Consider the following 24530-nt stretch of genomic DNA (forward strand, 5'->3'; position numbering starts at 1 on the left):
TTGTTTGTCCAAGGCTATACTGGTTTCCCTAATTCTAACAGTGGAATTGCAATAGAAGGCTCGGACCAATTTGGAGATTGTACATCTGGATCCCTGGGTGACTCAGGTTTGGGAGTCTCTGAACTTCTTGTCCATGTTCTCTATGAGGTAAATCAGTGATGGGGTAGCTGCCCAGTTCTCCATGCATGTGAGACTCAGGCATTCCATGGAGGGAAGAAGTCAAGCCAAATTCTGAAGGGTGCTACACGCTAAATTTCTATTCCTCCACATTCTAGTGTGGCAGGTGAATTTAAAGGAAAGTTCTACCCTGTTCCATTCTTAAAGGATAATCATCCCATTGATGAGTAAAAACGACCTCTTATTTATATTCAACTAATGATGTTAGCCCCCCTAGGCTGGACCTTCTAATAGATGACTGATGTACTAGGTGGGATATACATCTATCTGATGTTCTCTTCTGTTTATGGTTATTTCTACAGATGTGTCAGAAGAAAAAGGGATCTTCTCATTCAAATTTTCTATGGTCAGAGCTGCTCCTCAATCTATAACCGATATATTGTGTGGAACCAAGGAATCTGTGTGCTCTATGGAGGTGGAATGGCAACTATAGATGGACACTTACATGTCCTCTTGCATCTTCACCAAAGAATGCCACAGTACAACATGCTTCCTCTCCCTTATCACAGAACTGAATAGATGGGGAGTTCTTCTTGTACGTATGTTGTCAATAATTGGCAAACTTCAGCCAATATTATCAAAGCCAAATCATCTTTGCTTTTACTAAAGCTTTGCTCTCAAGAGTCTGGGCAATCCATCCTCTAAAAGCCAGAACCCTTGAAGGCAAATATGAGACACAGTCCATATGGTCAGATCAAGGTCTTCCTGAGGCTTTGACAGTGACACTGCAGAAAGTCCTCAGGAACAGAGAAAAAAACACAGCACCTTGACTCTCAAAAGGTGAGAAAACTCCAAATGCTATTGCTTCTAGGACTGAGTCCGCCTAATATACAGCTTCAGCAACCAACAGTCTAAGGCTATTGTCTAAGCCATTCTTATCTGGAAAAGAAAGGCTTTAAGATGATGTAGCAGCCATGCAGGATGTTCTATGGTTGGGGTCATAGAGTTGATCATGAAAGTTAATCAGCCTTAGTGATTAGGAGGGCAGGGAGAGGATGGAGAGAGGACTGTGTGTGTCCAGGAAGCAGAGCACTGGCCAGCAAGATTCCAACATGGATAGTTTCTACAGAAAGGGCAGTTTGGACCAAACAAGGACATTAACCTAATCTAGACTGAGTCTGCCTCTACCTCTCCCAGAGGTCGGTGAATAGAGTTTGCTATTGATAAGTTCCTCATGCATGAGAGCTGAATGCCAGGAGACTCAAGAAATAGAGCAGGCTTTCCATATCTTGGGAGGACACTGCATTTTAATTAGGGATGAGATTATCCAGGGACAGTTAAGGCCCCCAAAAGAACTATGGTTACTTGTTTAAAAAAAAAAAAAAAAAGCAAAACAAACCTCCAAACTAGGCAATTTTCCTCTTGCTTTCTTGCTCAGAGGGAAAATAAATGAAGACCAATATGAGAATTTTTCTGAACCCTGGAATCTACTCTGTCCAGAATAGACTGGATCATCACCTTTACTGTAATCACACGGCACAAGTGAGGGCTGCCATTTTCTTAGAGATATTCTCACCCCTCCCAGCCACCTGATCCACGTGCAGATGGTTGGATCCTTCCTCTGAAATTTTAAACTTGGGAATAGAAAATGGTAGTGGTTGTGCTAGAAGGTTCTTAGGTTTGTCAGTAGCCACGTTCTCATTCATATGGAAGCAGCAGGTTTACAGCCGGAGTCAGCTAAGAAGCCAACATGCATGGGAACACAAAAGCCAAGAAGAAAAGAGATGGTGACATTCTCATCTCTGGTTCATGTGGTGTAAAGGCAGCAATATATCCCTGCCCTTCCTGTTGGTTCCTTCTTAACCTGCACGGTTCAAACTAAGGTTCTGTTGCTTGCAACCAAAAGCCCTGGTCAATGCATTTGTCTCAAAGGGTGATAAATCAATTGACCAAAATTTATTCTTTTGGAATAAAGAAGGAATTCCTGCTATTTGGAGAGAATACTAAGTAACAGAGGAATTCTGCCTACTGTTGATTTCTTGAACTGGCAGTTGAAGAAAGAATAGTCAGTTCTGAGCCAACTATAGTCAAAATCAGGAGCGAGGGCCAAAGGGGATCTATTTTGTAGCACAGAGTGTATCTGTGTGGGATGTACTGGGATAAAGACAGCACCCAGTCTCCTTCATGTGTGAAATGGAGAACTTCCTATCTACCATCTGTTGGCCTCCATTATTTTCCACGTAGAGCAAAAAGGTTAAGGCAGGGAATGTTACAAAATTCAACAGGCCAATGAGTATCAACTGGGCATGTGTGGTGATGGGTGGGTGGGTATAGGGAAAGAGAAAAATAAGTTAAAACACAATAAACAAGAAGGTAAAGTAAGGTTAAAAGGATGAGTGGGAAATAAAAAAAAAAGGGTAATAAGAATATGAAACCACCTCACCACCCATTAAGAAGTTCTTTGCAAAGACTGACCTGTCCTACACAGCTGTACAAACGTAATGTCTGGGAGCACCGAGGCCAAGAGCAACAGGTTCCCTGTACCTACCCTTTGCCCAGCTGGAATTCAAGGCAAGGGATCCCTGGAGACTTTGCTGTGGGCCTTCTATATGCATGTACAGAATTCCTACAGCTGCCTGCTACACAGGCATGACATCTGCAAAATGACAGCTAGGAATGGCTAGAGACAGGGCTGCACTAATCACATGTGATCTTGAGTAGGTCACCTCATTTTGGTTTTCCCAGCCTTTAAATGGAGAAAGTATACCTCACCAAGGAATACAGAGGATCAGTTAGGTCATTAAGCACAAAAATGTATGGGAATACAATTACAGAATGTTTTTTATTGAGGGATGCTCTAGTATTTCAGTTTGTGAATGATCATGGGAATATGGAAATCATTTAAATGGCTTTGTTTAAAAGACCAAAGTACAGTCAGAAGCAGTTCCTCCCTTGTACTGACAGTTTTAATTAACTCAGTCTTTTTGTGCAAGAGAACAAAAAGGCCGTGTTTTTGATCAGGATACCTATAAAGTATCTGTAAAGATCTGTACAAATAGACCAAGGGAACAATAACCAAAATACTTTCAGTCTGGAAAGAAAAAAAAAATGCCCAAGTGACAACATAGACCCCACTGCTAGCTAAGAGCTCTGGAATCATGCCTGTGGAGCAAACAGTTGAGGACGTGTTCATTTTCCACTGTTCCTGAAAAGATGCCCATGTTTTGAGTCAGATCTACAGGAGCACAATTTTTTTCCTCCTTGTGAGCATTTTGCTATGTGCTGTAAATAATATGTGCTACATACATTATAAATGAGCACAATGAGAATTTCGATAGCTAACAAGGACCAATCATAAAAACTTGAATTATTTCTTTTCTAATCTGGAAGTTGAGTCCAACTTAAGTTAAACATGAAAATTCCAGACGAATCATCCCTGGAGCTTCCTGAGAGCCCTCACCCTCTGGACTCTAGTGGCTAGTTAGATTCCATGATGCTTGCTCACTCTTGGCCTGGCCCCTCCATTGTAGCTTGGCCAAGGGATAGCCATGTTAGGTCTCTGTGGAGTTCTGGATGGCATGCTTAATGCCATGGCTGGGAGCCATGCAGAATCCCCAGGAGGACCTTTCACAGCCCAGCCAGTCTCTGCCAGTAGAGCATGCCCTCTATGTATGCTCTGGTCCATTCTTAGTGATGTTGGGTAGACCATTTCTGCAGCCTTCCCCTAACTGGTACATGCTAAGAGACCTCCTGTCAGCACCTCACTTCTCTGAACATGGGGGAAGAGCTGGTTCCAGAAGAGTCAAGGAGGGCAGACAAGAGGTCACATGGGGGTATCACGTGGTGTGCAAGTATGGAGTGTCGGCTTCCCAGTGTGACAGCTCTAGCCATCCATTGTGGTGCTATTCAAAACCAACAGCTACTACTCAGAGCTGCTGCCCCGGGGTCTGAAATACATCTGCCTTCCTTTTTATTTTTATTTTTTAAAAAGATTTTATTTATTTATTCATGAGAGACACTGAGAGAGTGAGAGAGAGGAAGAGACACAGGCAGAGGAAGAAGCAGGCTCCATTCAGGGAGCCTGACGTGGGACTTGATCCCGGGACTCCAGGAACACATCCCAGGCTGAAGGCAGCACTAAACCGCTGAGCCACCGGGGCTGCCCTGCCCTCCTTTATTTTTTTAATTAATTAATTAATTAATTAATTTATTTATTTATTTTCCTCCTTTTTTTAATATCAAGATCTGCGGTCTTCACCAGGTAAAGTCACATTTCCTTCAGTGCTTCTAATAAGCTGTGAATTCCAGTTCCTGCAGGATCCTGGCCACAGTTCACATATTGTCCCAACTGGTTCAGATCATTTTATAGGATGATCCCTTGCTTGAAACAACATGGAGATTTTGAACAATTAATTATATGGGCTAAGCCTTGGCCTTAGATAAGTCTTGGGATGGCTCCCCCTTCTTCAGTCATTAAAAACGTAGATGACATGTGTTTTCAGCTGAATAAGAAAACAAGAGAAAATGTGTAGTATTTCCAGGCTGCCTGGTCAAGGGATTTTATCAAATCCAGAAAAGCAATTTCAAGTGAGCCGTGGCTGGCAGGCATGGGGGAGACGTCAGAGTCTCTAAGGCTAGACTTCAAGCTCAGAAGCACTACTCACATACCAAACTTCTCAGAAACTTGAAAAATGTTGACCTTAAAAAATAAAGGGGACCAAAAATAATAAAAATAAGTGGATCATAGAGGCCATACTCCATTCCTGTTACACAGTTCAGGTTCTATATCAGAGAACAAAGCAACATGAGTGTAGGCAGTTGCTTGTAAATACAAAAAACTCCTTAGATTTTTTGGTTCGTGAGTTATAGGACTTTCTGGCAGTTTATAGAAAAACAACTCTTCCCAGGACCAGCTCTACCTTTTCTAGGCAAAGAATAGTCGAGCCAGTTTGCTTTCTTTGGCCCAGAATTAAAGAAGTTTCTTACAAATGCAGTATGAGTGGAGTGCGAGTCCAACAAGAGAGATCTATCCTCACCTTGACACCTCTCTAGGCCTTCGACCTCTTGGTTTCAATTATATATGAGAGGAGGATATGTGTTACTGGTAGAACTGTCACTGTCAAATGATCTAAATGACCACCTTTAGGGGAAAGCAAAGCCAAGTTCATAAGCAGCAAACAGTCTGGTTGACTAAAGTTCATGTAATCTTAATTTATCTATTCAATGACTCAAATATTCCTGAATACCTACTAGGTGCCACTCTGTGCTGAATAAATGATTCAGTCTCTACCCTCAAAGAACTCTGTAGTCTCACGGAGAGATATGATAAATATAGTCACAGAATAAGCCAGCAGCAGTGGCACAGGAGAGGGACGAATCAGTTATACCCTCAAGGAAGAAGAAAGGCTTTCCAATGAATGAGTTTTGAAAGCTACAAAGGAATCTCCCCAGGAGAATGAGAGAACAGCATCTCTGGAAAGTCTTCCCAATATAGAAAAATGACCCACAAAACTGTAACAATCACTACCCTTCAGATGCTCTGCTTTCCCAAACTACACAGAAAACAAAAGATACCACGAAGACCATCATCTAGAAGCTCCTCACTCAAGGAGTTAGTGTGATGCACAGAAAGGCTCCTAACTGATCATCCTAAGGAGCATGTGGAGTGAATGAAATGCATTTGATTTCCCAAGATCTTGTTCCAAAATTATAGCCTTGGATAAGCTTGGTCTCTGCTAAATTCTCCTGAGGAGGTGGCTGGATACATAAGGGACCTACAGCACTGGGCTGTAGAAGTGGTTATCTTGCAAAGAGAATCTATTACTCTCCAGGGGGTGGTGTGTGTGTGTGGGGGGGGGGGGGAGTATAAATTCTTTGAGTGATGCATGTTCCTCATCTTGCCAATATCAACAGACACACTGGTTCATTGTTATTAAAAACATTTTCGGGGACAGAAGGGCAGCATCAGGTGCTGGGGTTGGGGTGGAGAGGGTGCTGTGACTGGAGACATGAGAAGCAAATGCTCAGTGCCTCTTGGACTGTCTGGACCCGCTAAGGAGCCAACAGTCAAACTGGCACAAGAGAAAGACCCATGAATGGAAAACATGGGATTAGGTGGAAGGCCAAGGGAGGAGTGGGTCCTCTGGTCACAAGATTCCCAAATGGGAATGAATTCCAGGGGAAATGGATAGGAAAAGTTGCTTGCAAACTGGAGGCAGGAAGAACACTATAGAAAGAACTTGAAAGAGGTCATTAGGGACAAAGCCGGTGTTTGGGAGTGGGTTTGGGAGCAGTCGGGAAAGAGTAGAGATGGTGAGTTTTCAGCCCACTCATTCGAGGTTCCTGATAGCGAAAGGCAGGCAGGTTATCAGGCAGCGTGGAGAGGCAAGTAAAGGTCAAAGACAGTCTTTTTTTTTTTTTTTTTAGATTTTATTTTTTTATTCATGAGAGACACAGAGAGAGAGAGAGAGAGAGAGGCAGAGACACAGGCAGAGGGAGAAGCAGGCTCCATGCAGGGAGCCCAACGTGGGACTTGATCTCGAGTCTCCAGGATCAGGCCCCGGGCTGAAGGCAGGCACTAAATCGCTGAGCCACCCAGGGATCCCCTCAAAGACAGTCTTGACTTGTTTTTCCCTAAGATTGGAGGAGACAAAGAATGGAGGAGAAGCATTTTCTGCCAAGGACAAGGATGAGCAGGCAGGGTAGATGTAAGAAGAAATGATCAGAGGAAAGAGAGGCCGCAGAACCAGACTGGGTCAGGAGGACAAGATCCCAATCTAGCCTTGGCCCATGAAACAGGAGCTGAAAATGTTGGCTGTGAACATTGTTACGTTTTGTGGTGAAGGGGAGGGAATAGGAGAGATTCATCTATGGGTGACTTCCCCCTCCCCCCAGTGAAGTAGCTAGTGACATCTGCTGAGAGGGGAGCATCAGGCTGGGGACAAATGGAAAGGTGTGAAAGGGCTGACACAGAAGCCGGAGAGGGAAGAATGCAAGGAGGAGTCCAGGATCCCCAAGCACTGCCGCCAGCCCTTGGAGCTACCAACGGCTGTGCTGCTCTGTAGTATCTACAAGCTATTTAACAAATGGCCCTCGTATGATGTCACCTTGTTAAACCCTGCTGGGAAAGAGGCCTGAGGGCCTCTCCAAGAAGCTGACAGACAGGAATCACAGGTGCCAGAGGTCAGAGACAGTGGAATTCTAGCTCCTACATTATGCTGAGGAATAGGATGCTTGGGCAAGTTGGGCACATTGGCTAAAGACGGGATATACCTAATAGGAAATTGCAAATGGCTAAAACTCTTTAGTAATCATCCCCACTGCTATCCTCCTTGTGGTCTTGAAAAACCTCTCCACCCAGAATCACGGCGGGGCATATGGCTCTGGAGCAACCAAAGGCTGTCAGTTATGGTCCAGATCACCACTACCATAAATAAATGTCTACAATGCATTTTCTCAGCACTTTACATACATCGCATTATTTATCCATATTTTATAGTCGAGGAGGTTGAATCACAGGGGGGTTAAACCAGTTATCCAAGGTCACATGGAGCAGAGACCTGAGCCTAAAGAGCTGGATCCAGGTACTGTCAGCCAGTAGGAGTGGCTTCCAGAGGCTGATGCCTACTTCTCCCCCTTGCATTGCAGTCCTACCTGAGCAGAAGGCAAGTCAAGGTCTGGAGCTAGGATGCCTGCATGTCTATTTGTCCTAGCGGCGTTTCCGGCCCAGGCTACTGGATCAACCATTTGAATACCAGATGACACAGAATAAAGTCTCAAGTTAGCAGGTTGAGCTCATCCCACATTCTACTACAGAACCCAAGCTATCTGCATCGGGGATCCAGGGTAATTCCTTTCTCTTTGAGACTTTGGGCTAGAAGTTGGCTTTAAACACTGAAAGTGCTAGAAGCCAAGCAACAGTGTGAAGATGCTGACAGTGGGATTTCTGTTCCTGGGAAAATAAGCTCCCCTCAGAGGGCAGTGGGTGGGCCCCACAGACCCTGCCTGGAGCTATTATTAGAGACTCCCTCGTGACCATGTGGGTTGGATCCACGGATCTCAAGGCAGGGCAGGTGTGAGCTGTTTGTGAGTCAGTCAGGAACCAAACAGCTGAGGGACAGAGGCCCTCTGGACTCCTGCGGCAGATTACCTTGTCCTTGGGCTCTGTCTGTTGGAGAGGGAGCAGGAGGGGCAGCTCTGGTTAGCCTTCACGCAGCAGCCACGGCCAGGATGGCCAGAGTCAGTGCTGCCGGTGCCTCTGGTTATTCACCATGGGCCAGGTCACAGCTGCCTCTTTTAGGTCTTCAGCTTGAGATCTCGATGTGGAATGCAGCAAGGGGCGAGAGCCGGAGGGAGGAATGGCCTCACACGTGCTGCTGGGTGAGAACCAAACTGGTCTCACCATTCCCCTTTCAGTTCCCACCTTCCTCATAACGGCCAATGGCAGTTAACGGGTATGGCAGGGTTCTTCCGGCACGGTACTATGCTACGCACACTACGACATTAGCTTACTTGACCCTCACAAAAACTGCGTGTCATTATAGGCACTGTTATCTTCCTTATTTCATAGATGAAGAAATCCAGGGTTTGAGGAAATCTACCTAAGATCATATAGCAGGTAAGTTTGGCAAAGCCAAGATTCCAGAACAGCCCTTACTCCAAACCACGTGTTAATTACAACAGTACACAGCATCCCATCCCCCAAAGGCCACAGAACAATGTCCCCTTTCTGAGCTAAGGCATCCCCTCTAGTCTGTGTCTCCTGGCCCACAGACATCTCCCTCATTGCTCCCAAATTCAAAGACTTGGTCTTGCTCTGAGACACTAACTGCTCCCCCTCCCCGCCCAGGCCAGGCTAGTCAAAGGCCAAGGGCTTCCAGCTCACACCAGGTCACCCCGCATTCATTTTTTCTAAAGGCACCCCTTCTGCATGGGAAAATGAAGGAGACAGTGTTTGCACCTTCAGAATCCTGGCCCAAGAGAGACCAGCTCTCCAAGCCACCTCGGCTTGAGGACGAGTGGGAAAAGGGGTGTGTGAGCCAGGCAGATGGAGGTACTAGAGATCCGAGGTGGAGGAGCCCACTGCAGGGCTGGGGTCAGTAAAGAACTGCTGGAAAATGAGAGCCTCGATGGGGTCTCCTAAAGTGGGTGGCAATTAGGAGGATGCTGGGCAGCAGCTCAGCAAAGGGAGCGAGTGGACGCAAGAGCTCAGAGTAGATATGAATGAGGAGACAAAACAGGTAAGTTGAGGCTCAATCGCAGAAAGTCTCAAAGGCCAAGCAGGCAGGTGAGCCTGGGCTTTCTTTTCCAGACTAACAGCAAGTCCTGGGGTCTTAGGATCAGGGTCACAGAGGAAGGGATTTTTTTTTTTTTTTTTTTTTGAAGGGGATTAAAAGGGAAAGAATCTGGCACTAGTGTTTAGGGTAAAGATACTCTGGTTCTTCTTCCTATATCATATCCAATACTTTGTGCTTCATGTGTAATGATCTATAAGATTCTAAAAGTAGAAGAAAAACTGTTTTGCTGGAAGTCACCCTAGAGGTTTCTGAGGTCTCCTTGCTTCAAACTTCCCTGAGCTGCCTTCCAGCTGTGCACAGGAGCCAGCGTGCACAGCCTGGGTCTCAGGACAAAGGGCCTTCTTACACCGCAGCACATGCAAAATCAGTTCCTCTATGGACAAAGCTTCTGCATGAGCTGTGGAGTTATATCCCCTGGGACATGGCACTGACGGTCCCAGGCACATCACAGCTGGAAGACCGTGTGGTTAAAAGCTTCATTTGGATATGGGAAAACAGACTGAGTGATGGGAAGGGCACCTCTCACCGATTTCCCCCCAGAATCTCCAGGGAAGGTTTCTGACTGCTTAAGACAATGGATACAAACCTTTGCCAAAATGTCTGGTCCCTCAGCCTGCTCTCTGCTGGCTGCAGCGCCCCCATCCCAAAGCTGAGCAGGGACTGAGCACAGACAGGATTTCTACCGAGTTCTAAAACCAGTAATTTTTGACATATTTGGCAAAAGAGAGGAGGACAGAGAACTGGACTGGGAGACAGAAAGCAGGGTTCAAGGGCAGGCTGCACCACGAATAGCTCTAACACTAACAATCAGGAGGTCCTTAGCCTCTCCTGGGTGTTGTTAAATGAAGGGCTTGTACCGGTTGGTCCCCACCAGTCCCCAGAGCTCTGGCTGTATTCAGCTGCCTTACTTTTCACAACATAGCTTGCCACACACCACCTCACAGCTAGAGCAATTTTCTTAAAATACAAATTGGACCTGCTCCCCCTCCACGTGTCCCAGGTCACTTCTCTGCCACAACGCCCCCCACCCCCCCCACACACACACAAACCACGTCCCCGCGCAACCCTCACCCTCCACTGCCCTGTGTGACTGAGCACCTGCCGGCTCCCCCTGCACGGAGCTCAGCCTCTCCGGCTTTCTCGCGGTCTTGCAGCGCACCCAACTCCCTCTTGCCTTAGGACCCTACACACACGAGCCTCTTTGAGTGGGGTGTTCTTCACCCCATTTTCCACCCGACTCACTCCTACTTTCCAGGTCTCCGTGAAGCGTTCCTCGCTCGGAGGGCTCCCTGACTGCTCCTTCTCACTCTTTCATGCCCTGGATGGTGGTGATCAACAGTCTCTGCTCGTCGCTGCACTTAATTTGTAACTTCAGGTTTATTTGCCGGGACAGTAACCTCTGTCTCCCACAAGAGCAGAGTCGGATTCCACTTTGCTCACCACTGGACACCCAGGACCCCCGTCTCTAGAAATATTTGCGGAGCGCGCGCTGCAGAGGGTGCATACAAAAGCCAGCATCCCCGTGTTTGGGGGGGTGGGGGGCTCTCCCAGCCCAACGCTTCCTGTCCCTCCTGCTCCTCCCTGGTTACAACGTCCAGTCTCTTATCTGTCTGCTGCTTTGGCCCTTCCTGCTTCTGAGAAGGGCTCAGCCTCGGTGTGAAAAATAGAGACAACCATCTGAGCCGGTTTAAAGATGGTCACGGAGGAGGAGAGAGCCTGAGTTCTGCGAGTACCGATGCTACTCCGGCCCCAACATTCATTTCATTCATTCGCGGCTCACACCACACACCTGAGCTCGTCCCCTAGAGAAAGGGCATCAGCAACTCGCAAGCCAAACCCTTGGCTTCAGAGCAAGCAGAAGAGAACTCCCCGAGAGCCTTCCTCCGGAAGCACAGAAGCTCTCCCTGCTGACAGCAACCGCGAACACTCCGCATCCGATAACATCCTGAGGTCTGAATTCAGTGCATTTGAAAGGCAGCAGCTTCCTCTCGGCATCCTGGAACCCAAAGGCTAGGGGGACACCTTTATCTGGTCACCATTTAAGTGCCAGAGCTGAACCAACTTTTTTTCACCGCATCCGTGCCTTTCTGTACAGAAGCTCATTCACCAGAATGTCAGTGGAGAAACAAAGACAGCTGACTGTTTTCTCCCCTGGTGCCTATAATTAGATTCTCATGGAGAACTTGGCCACAACAGGGCTTTGCCGGACAAACACCCCCCCCCCCACCGCTCCCACCCCCCAGCGGCATCTCCAGGGAGACCCAGATAAAGCAGCCAGCCACTTACCCTCTTCAGCCACGCAAAATGCTTGTAAACATCAATGTCCCCATCCATGCTGGGCACCCATGTCAGCAGTTAGAGTCCTTGGTTGAAAAAGCCCTTTTGCTGGCTAGACACCAAATTCTCTCCTCTTCCCTGCTCCTGCCCCCCCTCCCCCCGGGACGTCAAGCTGTGTTCAAGTTTCCCCACTTTCCTGGCCCGTGTCCTTCGGCCTCTCCCCACACAGTTTCAGATGCACCGCGGCTCAGGCTCAGGCCGGGCGTCCTGCTCCCGTGTCCTCCCCCTCCGCCCCCAGACACACGCGGGCACCGGCTCGGCTCGGGACTGGGAGCCTGCAGAGCAATCAGACCTAGCAAAAAGGTAGGGGGAAAAGAGACTGGGACAGGAGTTGTAAACACACACACACACACACACACACACACACACACAGGAACATTCTTTTTGGTGATAATACCAGAGCCTGCCAGAGGGAAACAGTCCCGAAGAAAATTCTTCGTCTGGCTTCCCCTTTCTGCAGTGGCTGGAACTCATTACGGAGAGACCCCGATTTCCTGTCTCCGCTCCACTCTGCATTTACCCACAGGCCCCCAGCTGCTCTCAGTTTATTTGGGACTGGGGAGAAGACTAAAAATAAGTGCTGCTCTTGGAGGAGCTGCCCGTTCCCACACACACAGCCTGACCCCCACCCCGAAGCCCACGCCTACCCCTTCTCCAGGCGGGCGTCGGGCTGGGCCCTCAGGAGGGCCTGTCATTTCCAAAAAAGCACACATTCAGAACCAGCCCCAGCCTGGCTCCCTGGCCCGCTGGGTGTCTGCCGTCCTTGGCGCTGCTGGCGCTGTCTGCCGAGGTGGAAGGCCTTTGCCATCGGAGGAGTCTGGCCTGGGCTGCTGGCAGCCACCAGGGGAGACCCGGGCTTCCTGGAGTGGGTTCAGCCCCAGGATGGGTACAGCCCCTGTTAAGGCTGAGGCCCGCCTGTCCCCCTCTCCAGAGGAGCTGCCTCAGAGGCCAGGGCCAGGGCAGGGTGAGGCCACCTCCTGTGTGTACCCATGAGATTCAGGGGGAGCTCTGGGGATGAGCCCCAGGAAGGCAGTAGCCAGTGGAGACAGGGGATCGCTGTTTCCCCGTGCTGGCCTTCCAGGGTGGCCTCCCCTCCTGCCCCCCCCACCCCCAGGCTGGGCTGCCCTTCACCTCCACACACTCCTCTCACTCCTCTGAGAGCTTCCCTAAACACAGCTTTTTTCCTTTGCCTGGTCCGTAACGTGCGGCCTTTGGCTGGAGTGATTATGAAAGCGGTCCTTGATGTGGGTACAGCGGGAACCGTGGTTACACGCAAGGCCTCTGAGCTCTGCAGCCCTAAATGACTTGCAGATGCACATCTTGTGATTGCGTGGGCCTTCCCAGGGCCCTTAGGGGTCACGGCGGCGGTGGGGGCGGGGTGAAGGGGGTGGGGGTGTGCCCCAGAACCGCCGCCTGAAGAGAAGGGGCAGCATGCCCCAGCATGGCCCCGACATCCACCACTGCCCAGAAGCCAGCCCGAGAGAGAGCAGGACGGGCCTGGCAGGGGAGTCGCCAGCAGGCTGGCCCAGTCCACACAGATCAGAGGTGGCAGCCGCAGCCGGAGCGCTCTGGCCAGCAGCTGGCACGAGGGGAGGAGTAAATTCCTGGAGACACACCCAGATCACAGGCTAGGAAGGAAAAGCAGGCTCTGCCATCCGTGCACGGAGCTCTAGGCCCTTCTCGCCTCTGGCCCAGCTCAACCGGGGCCTGGCCCCACCCCTCGAGGCTCCCTGACCAGAACGGGCAGAGGATGTGTTGGCGAAGCAGCCCTCTAAGGTTGCAGGGCGAGGGAAGTTTTGTTTCTTTCTGTCTGAACGTCTGGGGGAAGCCAAAGGGAGAATTCATTTGGTCAACACCCATTTGCCCAGCACCCAAGGCAAGTGAAACTGACTTCCTGCCTTGAGCAAATAAAGAATAAAGGATTATCACATGGTATGTGGTAAAGGTGTTTCTGGGGCTCTGGGGAAGAAGATGGAGAGTGAGTTTAGGGGCTGGATGAGGAAGGACGGGGCATAATCCCAGCCCCTGTTCCCCTTTTCAGGGCTATGGTGCTCTTCAGTAGGTTCTGGAGGGAGAGGAGGCAAAGAAAGGACAATGGAGCAATGTGGTGGCTTCTCTCCACCTTGCTAGCTCCCACCTGCCCATGGGGGTTGGCTCAGATAGCATCCACTCATCAGCCACATCTCTCTCCACTTTACCACCTGCCCTGTCATACTGAAACACCCTGGACTGTTGACAGGTCTGTGCACTGCACCAGACTGGAGAACATGTGTCTGAGCCCTGGCACGCTGCTCTGACCTCCGTGCCTGCCACAGATTTTGGCACACAGTAAGAACTTAAACATTCTTTGAGTGAAAGAGTAAGGCTCACGTGGCAAAAGAAGCCTAAAATTCTAATTGGAGAATAGGAGTCTTGAAGGTGTGCTTCCCCAGGGTAATGATGCTTCACTGAGAGGAAAAGATGGAGCAGAAAGGTATAGAAAGGGAAAGGAGAGGAGGGAGGAATCCAGACAAGTTGCAGCTAAATTCTTGACATATTTTTATGGTATCCTCAAGTAGCAATTCCTACTTCAGCCCTTTTTTTTTTTCCAAAGCGTGTTTTACGATTCAACTCAGAAATGCACAAAATAACAATCCAAAGACCTAGGAGCAGAGCACGCGTGTGGCAGGTGGGTTGAGTGACCAAGGACACAGGAGCCATATACATCTTTTCACTGACCCCCCAGGTGGCAGGTGGCAGCTGGCCCTGGGCATGGCCCTGTCATCTCCCTGGCAGGGCACAGCTGGCAAACCTACAGGTGAACCACCTCACTCAGAAGGCCATCCCGGCCAGGGGCACCTCACAGTGGCCCACAGGTGGACTTTGAGGGGATTAGATAGGCCTCTGAATAAGTTCATAGGATACATACAAAATCCTATTTGGATGTATAAATCATCATTTCTCTGAAAATAAAGTTTTCAGATTATCAAAATGTTCCGTGACTCCCAAAGGATTAGAAGCCTGTGTTTTTTCTGGCCTGAGCAGTTATTCTGAAAGGTTTAATCTTCCCTTAAAGGGGGTTGAGGGGGTGGTCCTCCTATCTATTACACCACCTTGGATCTACTGCTGAAGAGTGATCTCAGGAACCACAGGGGGTACATAAATAGGGGTCATTACGGTGACCCTGAACGCCCTTGGACGTTTTGCTTCCCAAAAGCAAGTCACTCACCAGCAACCACACTCAGCTCATCACTGTCTGGAACATGAGGCAGCCGGCTGAGGGCAAAGGGCATGACATTGAGAGACTGAGCATTTGGAGCCTAAAAACACAGCTAAGAGGATAGCATAGTCCGGTTTGGACAGGGAAACTCATGTGATTTGCTCCCTCCCCCCCCCTCCAACCCAGGGCTTAGCAGGGAACCCTGGAGAGTCACCTCCACGGCTGGAATCTCATATACAGCTGGAATCTCATATACGTGTGGGAATGACTAAGGGTGGCTTCCTAAAGTTTGGCTCCTCTCGCCAGGAGTTCAGCATCACCTAATTGGGCAGAACTGTGGACTGAGGGGGGAGGGGTGCCTCACGGGTCATGTGCCATTCTGACCTGTCACCTGCAGCCTGAGCTCTAGCTCAGCCCTGAACCTTGGGCTCTGGGCCATGGTGACAGGTGTCAGGATGGCCCTGGTATGCCAGATACAGGTTTGTGTCCTTCCAACAGGTGTGCTGCATGGTGGACCTGCCACTGGAGAGTGGAGGCGGAGGACAGGGAGGAGCCCAGCCAGAGGACGCTGCCCCTTTGGGCGGGCAAGCAAGTCCTGCTGGTAGAATAGCAGCCCAGCCACTGCAGCCCAAATCCCCATGGTGCACAAGCACAGGAACCCCCTCCCCCACTCCCCACAAGGAGTTAGGACAAGAATCGGCAGACTTTCCCTGTAAAGGGCCAGATGGCAAATGTTTTAGGCTTTGCAGGCCATATGGTCTCTGTTATACTTTCTGCCATTTTAAGTGCAAAAGCAGCCACAGCTAACACATAAACCCAAGAGGGTGGCTATGTTAACACTTTATTTGTGGACATTGAAATTGGGATTTTAGGCCATTTTCATATAAAATATGCTCATCATTTCTCATTGAAAAACATAAAAATGATTCTTAGCTCATGAGGCCTAAGAAAAAGGCAGTGAGCCAAATGCAGGCCACAGGTTGCTGACCCCTGGCTAGGGTAATACTTCTCCATGTAAAATGAATCATCTGGGTTGAAGGGTGTTCTTACAAAAATGCCGATTGTGACCCAGAAAGTTGAGAATGGGACTGGACACTGTGCATTGTTAACAAGCTCCCGGGTGATGTTCATATGTGAGGATCTAAGGACCATATTTGAATAGTCAGAGGTTAGGAAACCACTTTGAGAAACTTCTTAAAGCACAGGGTATTGAGCAAGTTTGCCTGGAAGTATGAATCCTCCAGAGCCTGCCTGCCTACTTACCTACCTACCTACCAGTGGTTCCTGCAAGGGCAGAAGGTCCCTGGTGGGTGGAGGGTGGGTGGGCGTCTACATGCTCAGACCCCAAGTTATGCTAACCTGGCAACATCAGCCACCATGTCCCCTGGGCCCGAAGCAGGAAACTTAGTGGGGAAGGATTTATTTGCTCTTTTTCACCAGTGTTTGCACATTCTTGGTCATTTATAAACATTGGTTCTTAGGGACTGAAATAGTTTCCTCAAGTCAGGTCTGAAAGGAGCCAGACCTCTAGAAATTAGTAGGGTACAATTTACTTGGGGGCAAGCGGTGGGCAGCAAAAAATCCAGGAAAGTTAAAACTGCTAAATTTACAGTAGCTGCAGGGTCCCCACTCTGAGATGCTAATGCCAGGAAAAATGTATTTAAAAAAAAAAAAAAATCCAAGCTACAGGGAGGTTTCTCTAGGGCAAGGGCCTGGCAGCACAGGGCCAGGAAATGCCTCTTGGAATGGAAGGAGCCGTCCTAATAGCGCCCCAGCAAAAGGCACTGGAATGAAGGGGTATGGAGAGGTCTTCTCTGCTTTGACAATGGAAGGCCCCATCTCTCTGCTCCCAGGACCCGCTCTCAGCCCTTCCATTTTCTCTGCCCCAGCACAGACCCTAGAGGCCTCTCAGGCCAGTGGGTTCCAAGGAAAATGGGAAAGAGCTCTGCCAACTGACCCAGGTACACTGCTCAGCAGCTTCATTAATGAGAGGAGCTTAGGTCATCTGTCCAACTGAAACAAACAAAGCTGTTTTTCTTGTACAGAGCCTGGATCTTCTTCCTTGGGATTTAGACTTTCTAGCATTTATCCCTGACTCCCACCTAGTGGCTACATCCGGTACTTCACACAGGAACAAAGACCCAGACAACCAGCCCAGTTCAGGGGAGGAGTCCCTTGGGAGCAAAGGGGGTGAGGGTGGGGGTGGGGGTGGGCAGGGCCTATACCTGTGACTTTCAGCTCTCACGAAAGGGGAAGGCAAGAAACTCACACTGGGAACTGGCTCCTAGAAGCTCTATTTTTTTTCTTCTCCCTTGAAATGTAAGCACCAAGTTTCCCCTTCTCTCAAGTTCCAGAGAAAAAGATTTCCCTATAAAACCCCTGTAACTTTTCAAAATGAGTATGTCCAACAAGCATATATCCTGATCCATCTTTTGTTCTAGGTCCCGGGTGGAGAATAAAGATAACAGAGACAAATCACATGGCATAAGGAACAAGCTCACAGTTCATAATTCACAGAACAGCTTTTCCTCCCTACCTTTTCTTAGAACTCCTCTGGCTTTTGGGCATGGTAAACAGATTTGCTTCCTTGGCCAGAATGAGAGATAGCAAGCTAAATCTGGCGGGAATGACGGGGCTTTGTTTGAGGAGCTGGGAGCTGAGCAAGCAGCCATCTGGGACAAGGTAGTGGAGCAATGAGGGGGGTGGCCGTGTGCCTCCTGGGCCCAGGCCTCTTTGGTTCTTGAAAGACTAGTTAAGAAGGGAACCGAAGGCTCCTGAAGCTGCAGCAGGCTGTCAGTAGGGAGCACACAGCCTAGAGAGGACCTCACTGCCCCGCCATCCCATTCTACTGCTCCTGAGATGTCAGCCTCCACCCAGCCCTGACTGTAGGGTGGCTGCACCTAGAGAGGCTCCCTAACCCATCTCCACCTTGGAAACCGAAAGGCCTCGGCTCGGGGGAAGGCAGTGGCTGGTACTGGCCATGAAGCCAGGACTGGAATGCCTGGCCAGATCTTGCAGCAGACTGTCAAACCAGCTGTCACTTCCAGTAGGGAGGGAGAGGTTCATCCAAAGCCGCAAGCGAGTGACAGACCACTGGCCTCTTCCTACCTCCCATGCTGCCTCACCCTGGTTCAGTGCCACCCAAGCATACTTGAGAGGACACCTGCAACCTTGTGGAAGAAAGCCAGGGTTCCGGCTGGGTGGTCAAGCTACTGCAGGAACCCTGCTTCCAGAGAGGGGCCTGAGGACAGTCCTACTGCAGGTTCTCTGCCCACCTCTTCCCCTCACCCTGGAGCCTGGGCTTGCCCTGACTTGCCCTCACTCTGTTGCTGCTGCCTTTGCCAGCCTTTCCTTGGACTTCATCTTGAGGCCCTGAAGCCTTGGCACTTTACACAAGATCCCCCTGACCCCACATCCAAAGCCATTAAACAGCAGGATAGAGGTATTTGCAGGAGGAGAAGAGGCATAGGTACTGAACTGTTAGAGAAGCACCCAGAGCTGGAGACTGCTGGCTCTGACAGCTCTTGGGCATCACCCAGGGGCCTGAGTCACCACCTGGCTGTCCCCCAGCCCTGCTGAGCCCTCTGGAAGACTAGTCCTGCTATGGGCTCTACCCCCAGCCCAGCTCTGGCTACCCAACCAGCTTCCATCTAGCCAAGGCAAGCAGGTGTAGAAGAATAGGGAAACCCCTTCTAGACCAGGAAAAAGCCCCACTCAAGGTACAGCTAGATTCCTAGACACGGCCATGGTGGCACCAGCTCCTCCTTGCCTGTGGTGCAGGTCAGGGCCACCAACAAGCACCTCTATCCTTTCTGGCCTTCAGGACCATCTGGTGGGACTGAGAGGCTCTTGACCAGAAATGGCCACACTCTCCCTGAGGACATCATCTGCACTTCTCCACAGGTTGAGGAGGTCGCTGCAGGGAAGCGAAGGAGGCAGCCCCCTGTGGAACTCAGCTCCATATCCATCACAGCAGAGATGCCGCAGCCCTGCAGCCAGGGACTCAGCTTCACCCTCTGCTAGTATGGACTGTGAGGTTGGCCCTGTCTACCTAACATGAGGGATGACCCTTTCATCTCCTGAGCTCATGTAGCTCTGCGGTCCCACAGCATGGAACAGTCCCACTGAACTTCTCTGCCAGTTGGGCCCCAGCTCACTCTGGACCCCAGGACACTATCCCTCCAGGAGGGCCTTATTGGAAGCTCCCAGGTACGCTATCAACTTTCTGGTGATAGGCCCAGAATTCAGGCACAGATACCACTTCCAGGACAAGAGAATCTGGGCACTTTGTTCCTTTCCTCACTGAAGCCCCAGAGGGGGTCCCCTGCTTAGAGAGTCCCACACAATTTTGTAACTATCCCCAGGCAGAGTCTTCGCTGCTGCCTATCGATCTCTGTCCAGCATGCCAGCACCCGGCAGAGAGAGAACCAGCCCCACGGTAGAGAAACACAGCGGCCTGTGGTCCACCAGGACCGGGAGCTCCTTCTCCACTGGAGATAAAGGCAGGGCCCAGATCAGTCTGCTGTTTGTTCCTGTTCTAACCACCAACCATTCTCCCACATCCCCCTCTGCCCCAGCAGCACCTGTTTTCCTTATGTACTACAGATGCCCACGTCGGCGTCTGAGGGTCCCACAGCACGGAAGACGTCTTCTACCATGGGATCCTCTCACCACACCAAGGGCAGCTAATCCACAGCTGTGTGTAAAAGAAGGGCCTTTAACTTCTGTTTCTTTTGCACCTAACATTTCTGTCGGCCTGGCGGACTTGGCTCAAAAATGAGGAGGAGGCCAATTAGATTCTCTCCTTCAGGAATTTGAGCCACACACACATAGAGGGAATGATGCAGGAGAGAAAACACGAAAAGAATTTGTCAACAAGAATAAAATCAAATCTAAAGGCCATGTGGCAGTTGCTCTGGGCTGTCTTTCTAAAAGCCATTCATCCCCCTTCCCTCCTGTCATGGTTCCTTCTAGACAAAGGCCACCTCTCACTACGGTGAATGAAAGTACCAATACTTGTTTCCCGGCCTCCCTTGCAGCTAAGTTATGCACATGTGAACAAATCTGGGCATCGGGAGCATATGAGAAGTCCGCTGCAGGGCTTCAGAGAAAAAAAATTTCCTTCCTAATGGAGGGAGAGGAAAAGACATGTCCTACCTCTGAACATGTTGCCTGGAGCTGTAGTAGCCAACTTGCAGCTGCTAAGGGATACTCCCGAGGAAAAACCAACCCCCTAAGGATAATAGGGCAGAAAGATGAGAAGAGCCAGAGCCACTGGGGTCTTCCCAGAGCCACTGATTTGACCCTGGGACCATCCATCTTCTGGATATCTTGTTAATGACACATAAACCTCCTTACTGTTTATGCCACTTCTCTGGAGAAAGAACACCAACTGACAGTTCACGAGGCACAGCTGGGCCATGCCAGGCCAACAGATGACAAAGCAGCAATGGAAGGATATGGCAAAGCCAATTGACTAAAGAGGAGAATAGCACAAACACGAGACGGACACACAGACATAAACACTCCCCGCCTGATCCTTTTTTATTTTTAATTTTTTTTTTTAATTTTTATTTATGATAGTCACAGAGAGAGAGAGAGAGGCAGAGACACAGGCAGAGGGAGAAGCAGGCTCCATGCACCGGGAGCCCGATGTGGGATTCGATCCCGGGTCTCCAGGATCGCGCCCTGGGCCAAAGGCAGGCGCCAAACCGCTGCGCCACCCAGGGATCCCCTCCCCGCCTGATCCTTCAAGCTGCCTTATTAGTTCCTATTCTAAGCCACATGTTTGTTTGTTTTTTTTAATAATTTCAGTGAGCATCTGTGGTTTAAAGCAGTGTTTCTCAAACTTTACTGTGAATATGGATCACTGGGAGATGGTTCAGTGAGTAAAGGAGCAGTGGGCCTATACTGCGCCCCTTTATAAAGACACCAAGTAGCAAACAAACTAGCAGGAAATGGCAAGCTTGCTGGTCCACAGACCATAATTTTCATGCCAAAGTCTTTAACTAAAAGCACCAAGCTAAAACCAATCTAAAAAGTACCGGTAGATTTGTTCACTACTTTGGACTCTATTTCCATATAGGTACGACCTACTATGAAACGTGTATGCCCCCAGATTATGTCTGCAAGAACCAATATACAGACAGGCTGTCTCTGTCCAGAATCAAAACTTAACATCCTGTCGTACCCTGGAATGTTTATATGAACTTTTGACCCACTCTAAAAGTACACCATTCATAGGTTGCTGATGGCCATAATTAATCTAAAAGACTCTGAATGCAACAACTTTCAGGAAACCTCCTCCAAAGGCAGGCATTCCCCACCCCCCCCAACCACCATAAAGAACCTCCAAACAGATCTACAAATCTTAATACAGGTGGTTTTCTGCAACACATCTTGAAAAAGAAACAATCATGTCAACTGCCTTTGGACCAAAAATATTTAAGAATCCTTTTTTAGTAAGTCATGGGCGTTAGATTCAGATTTCACGCCACACACTAAGAAACATTGCAGGTGAATCCAAGGTTATCATAAGATATCAATCAAATCATAAACTTACTGGAGAAGATACAGGTGGATATTATTTGATCGGAGGTTAAAAAAGGGTCCTTCCAGAGATAAAAGGAAAACAAGAAACCCAAACAGGAAAGAGAGTTAATTACAATCCTTCTAAAGTTCTGTCTCAAAACAGCAACACAAACAGAATTTAAAAACAAAATGAGGAAAATGCCACACATAAAGCAAAAGGCTTTAAAAAGGTTCAACGTTGAACATCCTGGGTGGCTCAGCGGTTTAGCGCTGACTTCGGCCCAGGGCATGATCCTGGAGACCAGGGATCGAGTCCCGCATTGGGCTCCCTGCATGGAGCCTGCTTCTCCCTCTGCCTGTGTCTCTACCTCTCTCTCTGTGTGTGCCTCTCATGAATAATAATAAATAAAATCTTTTAAATAAATAAAATAAAAAGGTTCAATGTCTAAGAAAAGCACTAAAATCCTAACTGGCAGGGGAGAGAAGGGCATAGAATATGAACAGGGTGCGGTAGGCATGCCCAAGGTAACCTCCAAGGTGTGTGGGAAGAACACATTAGTGCTATTTTTTAACCTGATCCTTAAACATCTGTATTTAGGGCTAGGTTTTATAAGTTACATACATTAGGCCAATGCTGTGGATATAGCTATGTATAAATGGAAAAATGAATTTTTTTTTTCCCAGGTAGAGGTAGAGATCAAAACTTTGGAGACCATACAGAAAAATAGTAATTCCAAAAAAATGTTTAGCCTTCTACTAGGCAAAGAAATGCAAAAGTGGTAAAGAGACATTTTTTCCTAAGAAATCAGTAAAGCTGTTTTTTTAATCTTAGTGATGGTTGTTGATTAGGATGTACCTCAAACCCTGCCAACGAAAATATTAATGAGTCAAATCTTCCCGAGAACTGGTTTGGAAAACATGTCTTAAAGCCTTAAGATATTAATGCCCTTGGATTCGAGTTGCCAGATGAAGCAAACTGCATGGGACACACTTCTTTAGAACTATCCATCGCTTATCTAAAACTCTAGTTTAACGGCCTATCCTGCGTTTTGCCTGTTAACTCTACTTTGGTTCTACCTTTGGGACCCTACCTCAAGGAAATATCTAAAGACAAATCTTCCTGGACATTCTCTGCAGCAAAACTATATTAGTGAAAGATTTAGAAGAACCTAAATGTCAGTATTTAGAGAAATGGTCACTTTCAGGCATGTCCATACAAGGAAGAAGTACGTAATCGCTGTAAACTATATAGCGAAGGATAAATCCATGAGCTGTTTTCCGTACTCTGGGCAGACCGGGCTTTCACTGGGGAGGCTGCCTCGGTGAATCTCTTGGTTATGTGATAAGTGTCCTGAGCAAGCTGAGAGGGGACATTTAATACGAGATGCTGAACTGCTCTGCAGCCTGGGGCAAGGATTCAGGGAACAGTGGAGGAGGCTCCGGGTGGGAGTTTCCAACAGGCCCCTGGCACATGGTGACAGGCCAGCCCAAGGAAAGAGAGCATCAACAAGTGACTTTGGGAGACTTCTGGCTGAAGGATGTTGGGAGTAGGAACATCCGATAGCCAACATTTGGTTTTTGTTTTCTACACTGAAACACTTCACATAGAAGCTTATCATCCCTTACCTGTAGTTTTGAAACCCTCAAAGCTCTGAAAACCAAAAGGTTTTGTTTTGGAAAATAATGTTGGTGCCAAACTTATCTGGCAGCCTAACTGGACCTGAACGGGTAGGGGAGTATTTGAGTCTTTCTTTATCCCACTTCATGTGGCTATTCGTAAGTTTTGCTGAAGAAAGGACAATGCTTTCCTGTTCCATATCTGCTAGCTATAGAATATGTTATACAGTAAAATGCACGGTCTCACCTTCCTGAAGTTTAAGAAGTTCTGAGTTTTTTTTTTTTTTTTTAAATTTTTATTTATTTATGATAGTCAGAGAGAGAGAGAGAGAGAGAGAGGCAGAGACACAGGCAGAGGGAGAAGCAGGCTCCATGCACTGGGGGCCCGACGTGGGATTCGATCCCGGGTCTCCAGGATCACGCCCTGGGCCAAAGGCAGGCTCTAAACCGCTGCGCCACCCAGGGATCCCCAGAAGTTCTGAGTTTTAAAATACATCTGGGCCCAAGGGTTTCAGATGGAGGGGCCATGGACCCAGTAATCCTCTTGAGGCATCACAGAGTTCCCCTTAAACACAGCAGCTGGAGTCAGGCTAGCAGGGATGGGTGTCCTCCCGGGGGTGGGGGGTAAGGTGGGCCTTGGAAAGCTCAGCTGTATACACAGGTGGGCCGAAGATGGTCAGAGCAGACTGGAGTGAGCCTCGTAGAGCTGGAAGTATGGAAACAGCCAGAATTCCTGACAGAACTCGAGGGAGACACAGAACCTTCTGCCCTGGGATGGGACAGAGAAAGAAAAGCCTAAAGCCCCCCTGTGAACCCCGACCTCAAGTTTGAAAGGGTGGGTGGGGAGGGGCGGATGTGGCCTTCTGCTCGGTAGTGGTACAAGTCTTAAGAGACCACCAACACTGTCTTCATTTGGGAGCGACATGAGGAGGTTTTCAAACCTAGATGGTAACAGGCCCACCAGAGACCCATCCCGCGGGCTTCCCTACCCTTCTCTGGGGAGCATCTGGCTGTATTCCCTACTGCGACCTCCACAAGTTACTACAAACCTTGTGGCTTCTTTTTTTTTTTTTTTAAGATTTTATTTATTTATTCATGAGAGACACAGAGAGATGCAGAGAGAGAGGCAGAGACACAGGCAGAGGGAGAAGCAGGCTCCACGCAGGGAGCCCGACGTGGGACTTGATCCCTGGGCTCGAGGATCCCGCCCTGGGCCGAAGGTGGCGCTAAACCGCTGAGCCACCGGGGCTGCCCCCTTGTGGCTTCTAATAAGGCAAACGTACTGCCTTACAGCTCTGGAGGTCAGAAGTCTCAAGCGGGTCTTGCCAAGGTGCTGGTACGACTGCTTTCCCTGCTGGAAGCTCTAGGAGAGGGCCACCTTGCTAGCTGCCCAGCCCCTGCCTGCGTCTCTAGGTTCTTGCTTCCATCTGCAA

General features: G+C 48.9%; 1 protein-coding gene across 15 annotated transcripts in view; it reads right to left on the bottom strand.

Moving 5' to 3' along the window:
• Positions 1-24530, bottom strand: part of PPFIBP2 (PPFIA binding protein 2) — a 170163-nt gene that overhangs the window by 89291 nt on the left and 56342 nt on the right. Inside the window, exon 1 of one of the 15 annotated variants that reach the window (XM_072794210.1) lies at positions 12398-12828. The exons of 11 other annotated variants lie outside the window; for them this stretch is intronic. In XM_072794210.1, the coding sequence (XP_072650311.1) occupies positions 12398-12463 (66 nt within the window). In that variant the 5' untranslated portion in view covers positions 12464-12828. Of the gene's footprint in view, positions 1-11202; positions 11509-11699; positions 12033-12397; positions 12829-24530 lie in introns of those variants that run through there. 3 more of the 15 variants (XM_072794213.1, XM_072794215.1, XM_072794216.1) reach the window with 3 other exon arrangements.

The sequence above is a fragment of the Canis lupus genome, chromosome 23 (genome assembly GCF_048164855.1).
Source record: "Canis lupus baileyi chromosome 23, mCanLup2.hap1, whole genome shotgun sequence".
NCBI classification, from domain to species: Eukaryota; Metazoa; Chordata; class Mammalia; order Carnivora; family Canidae; genus Canis; species Canis lupus.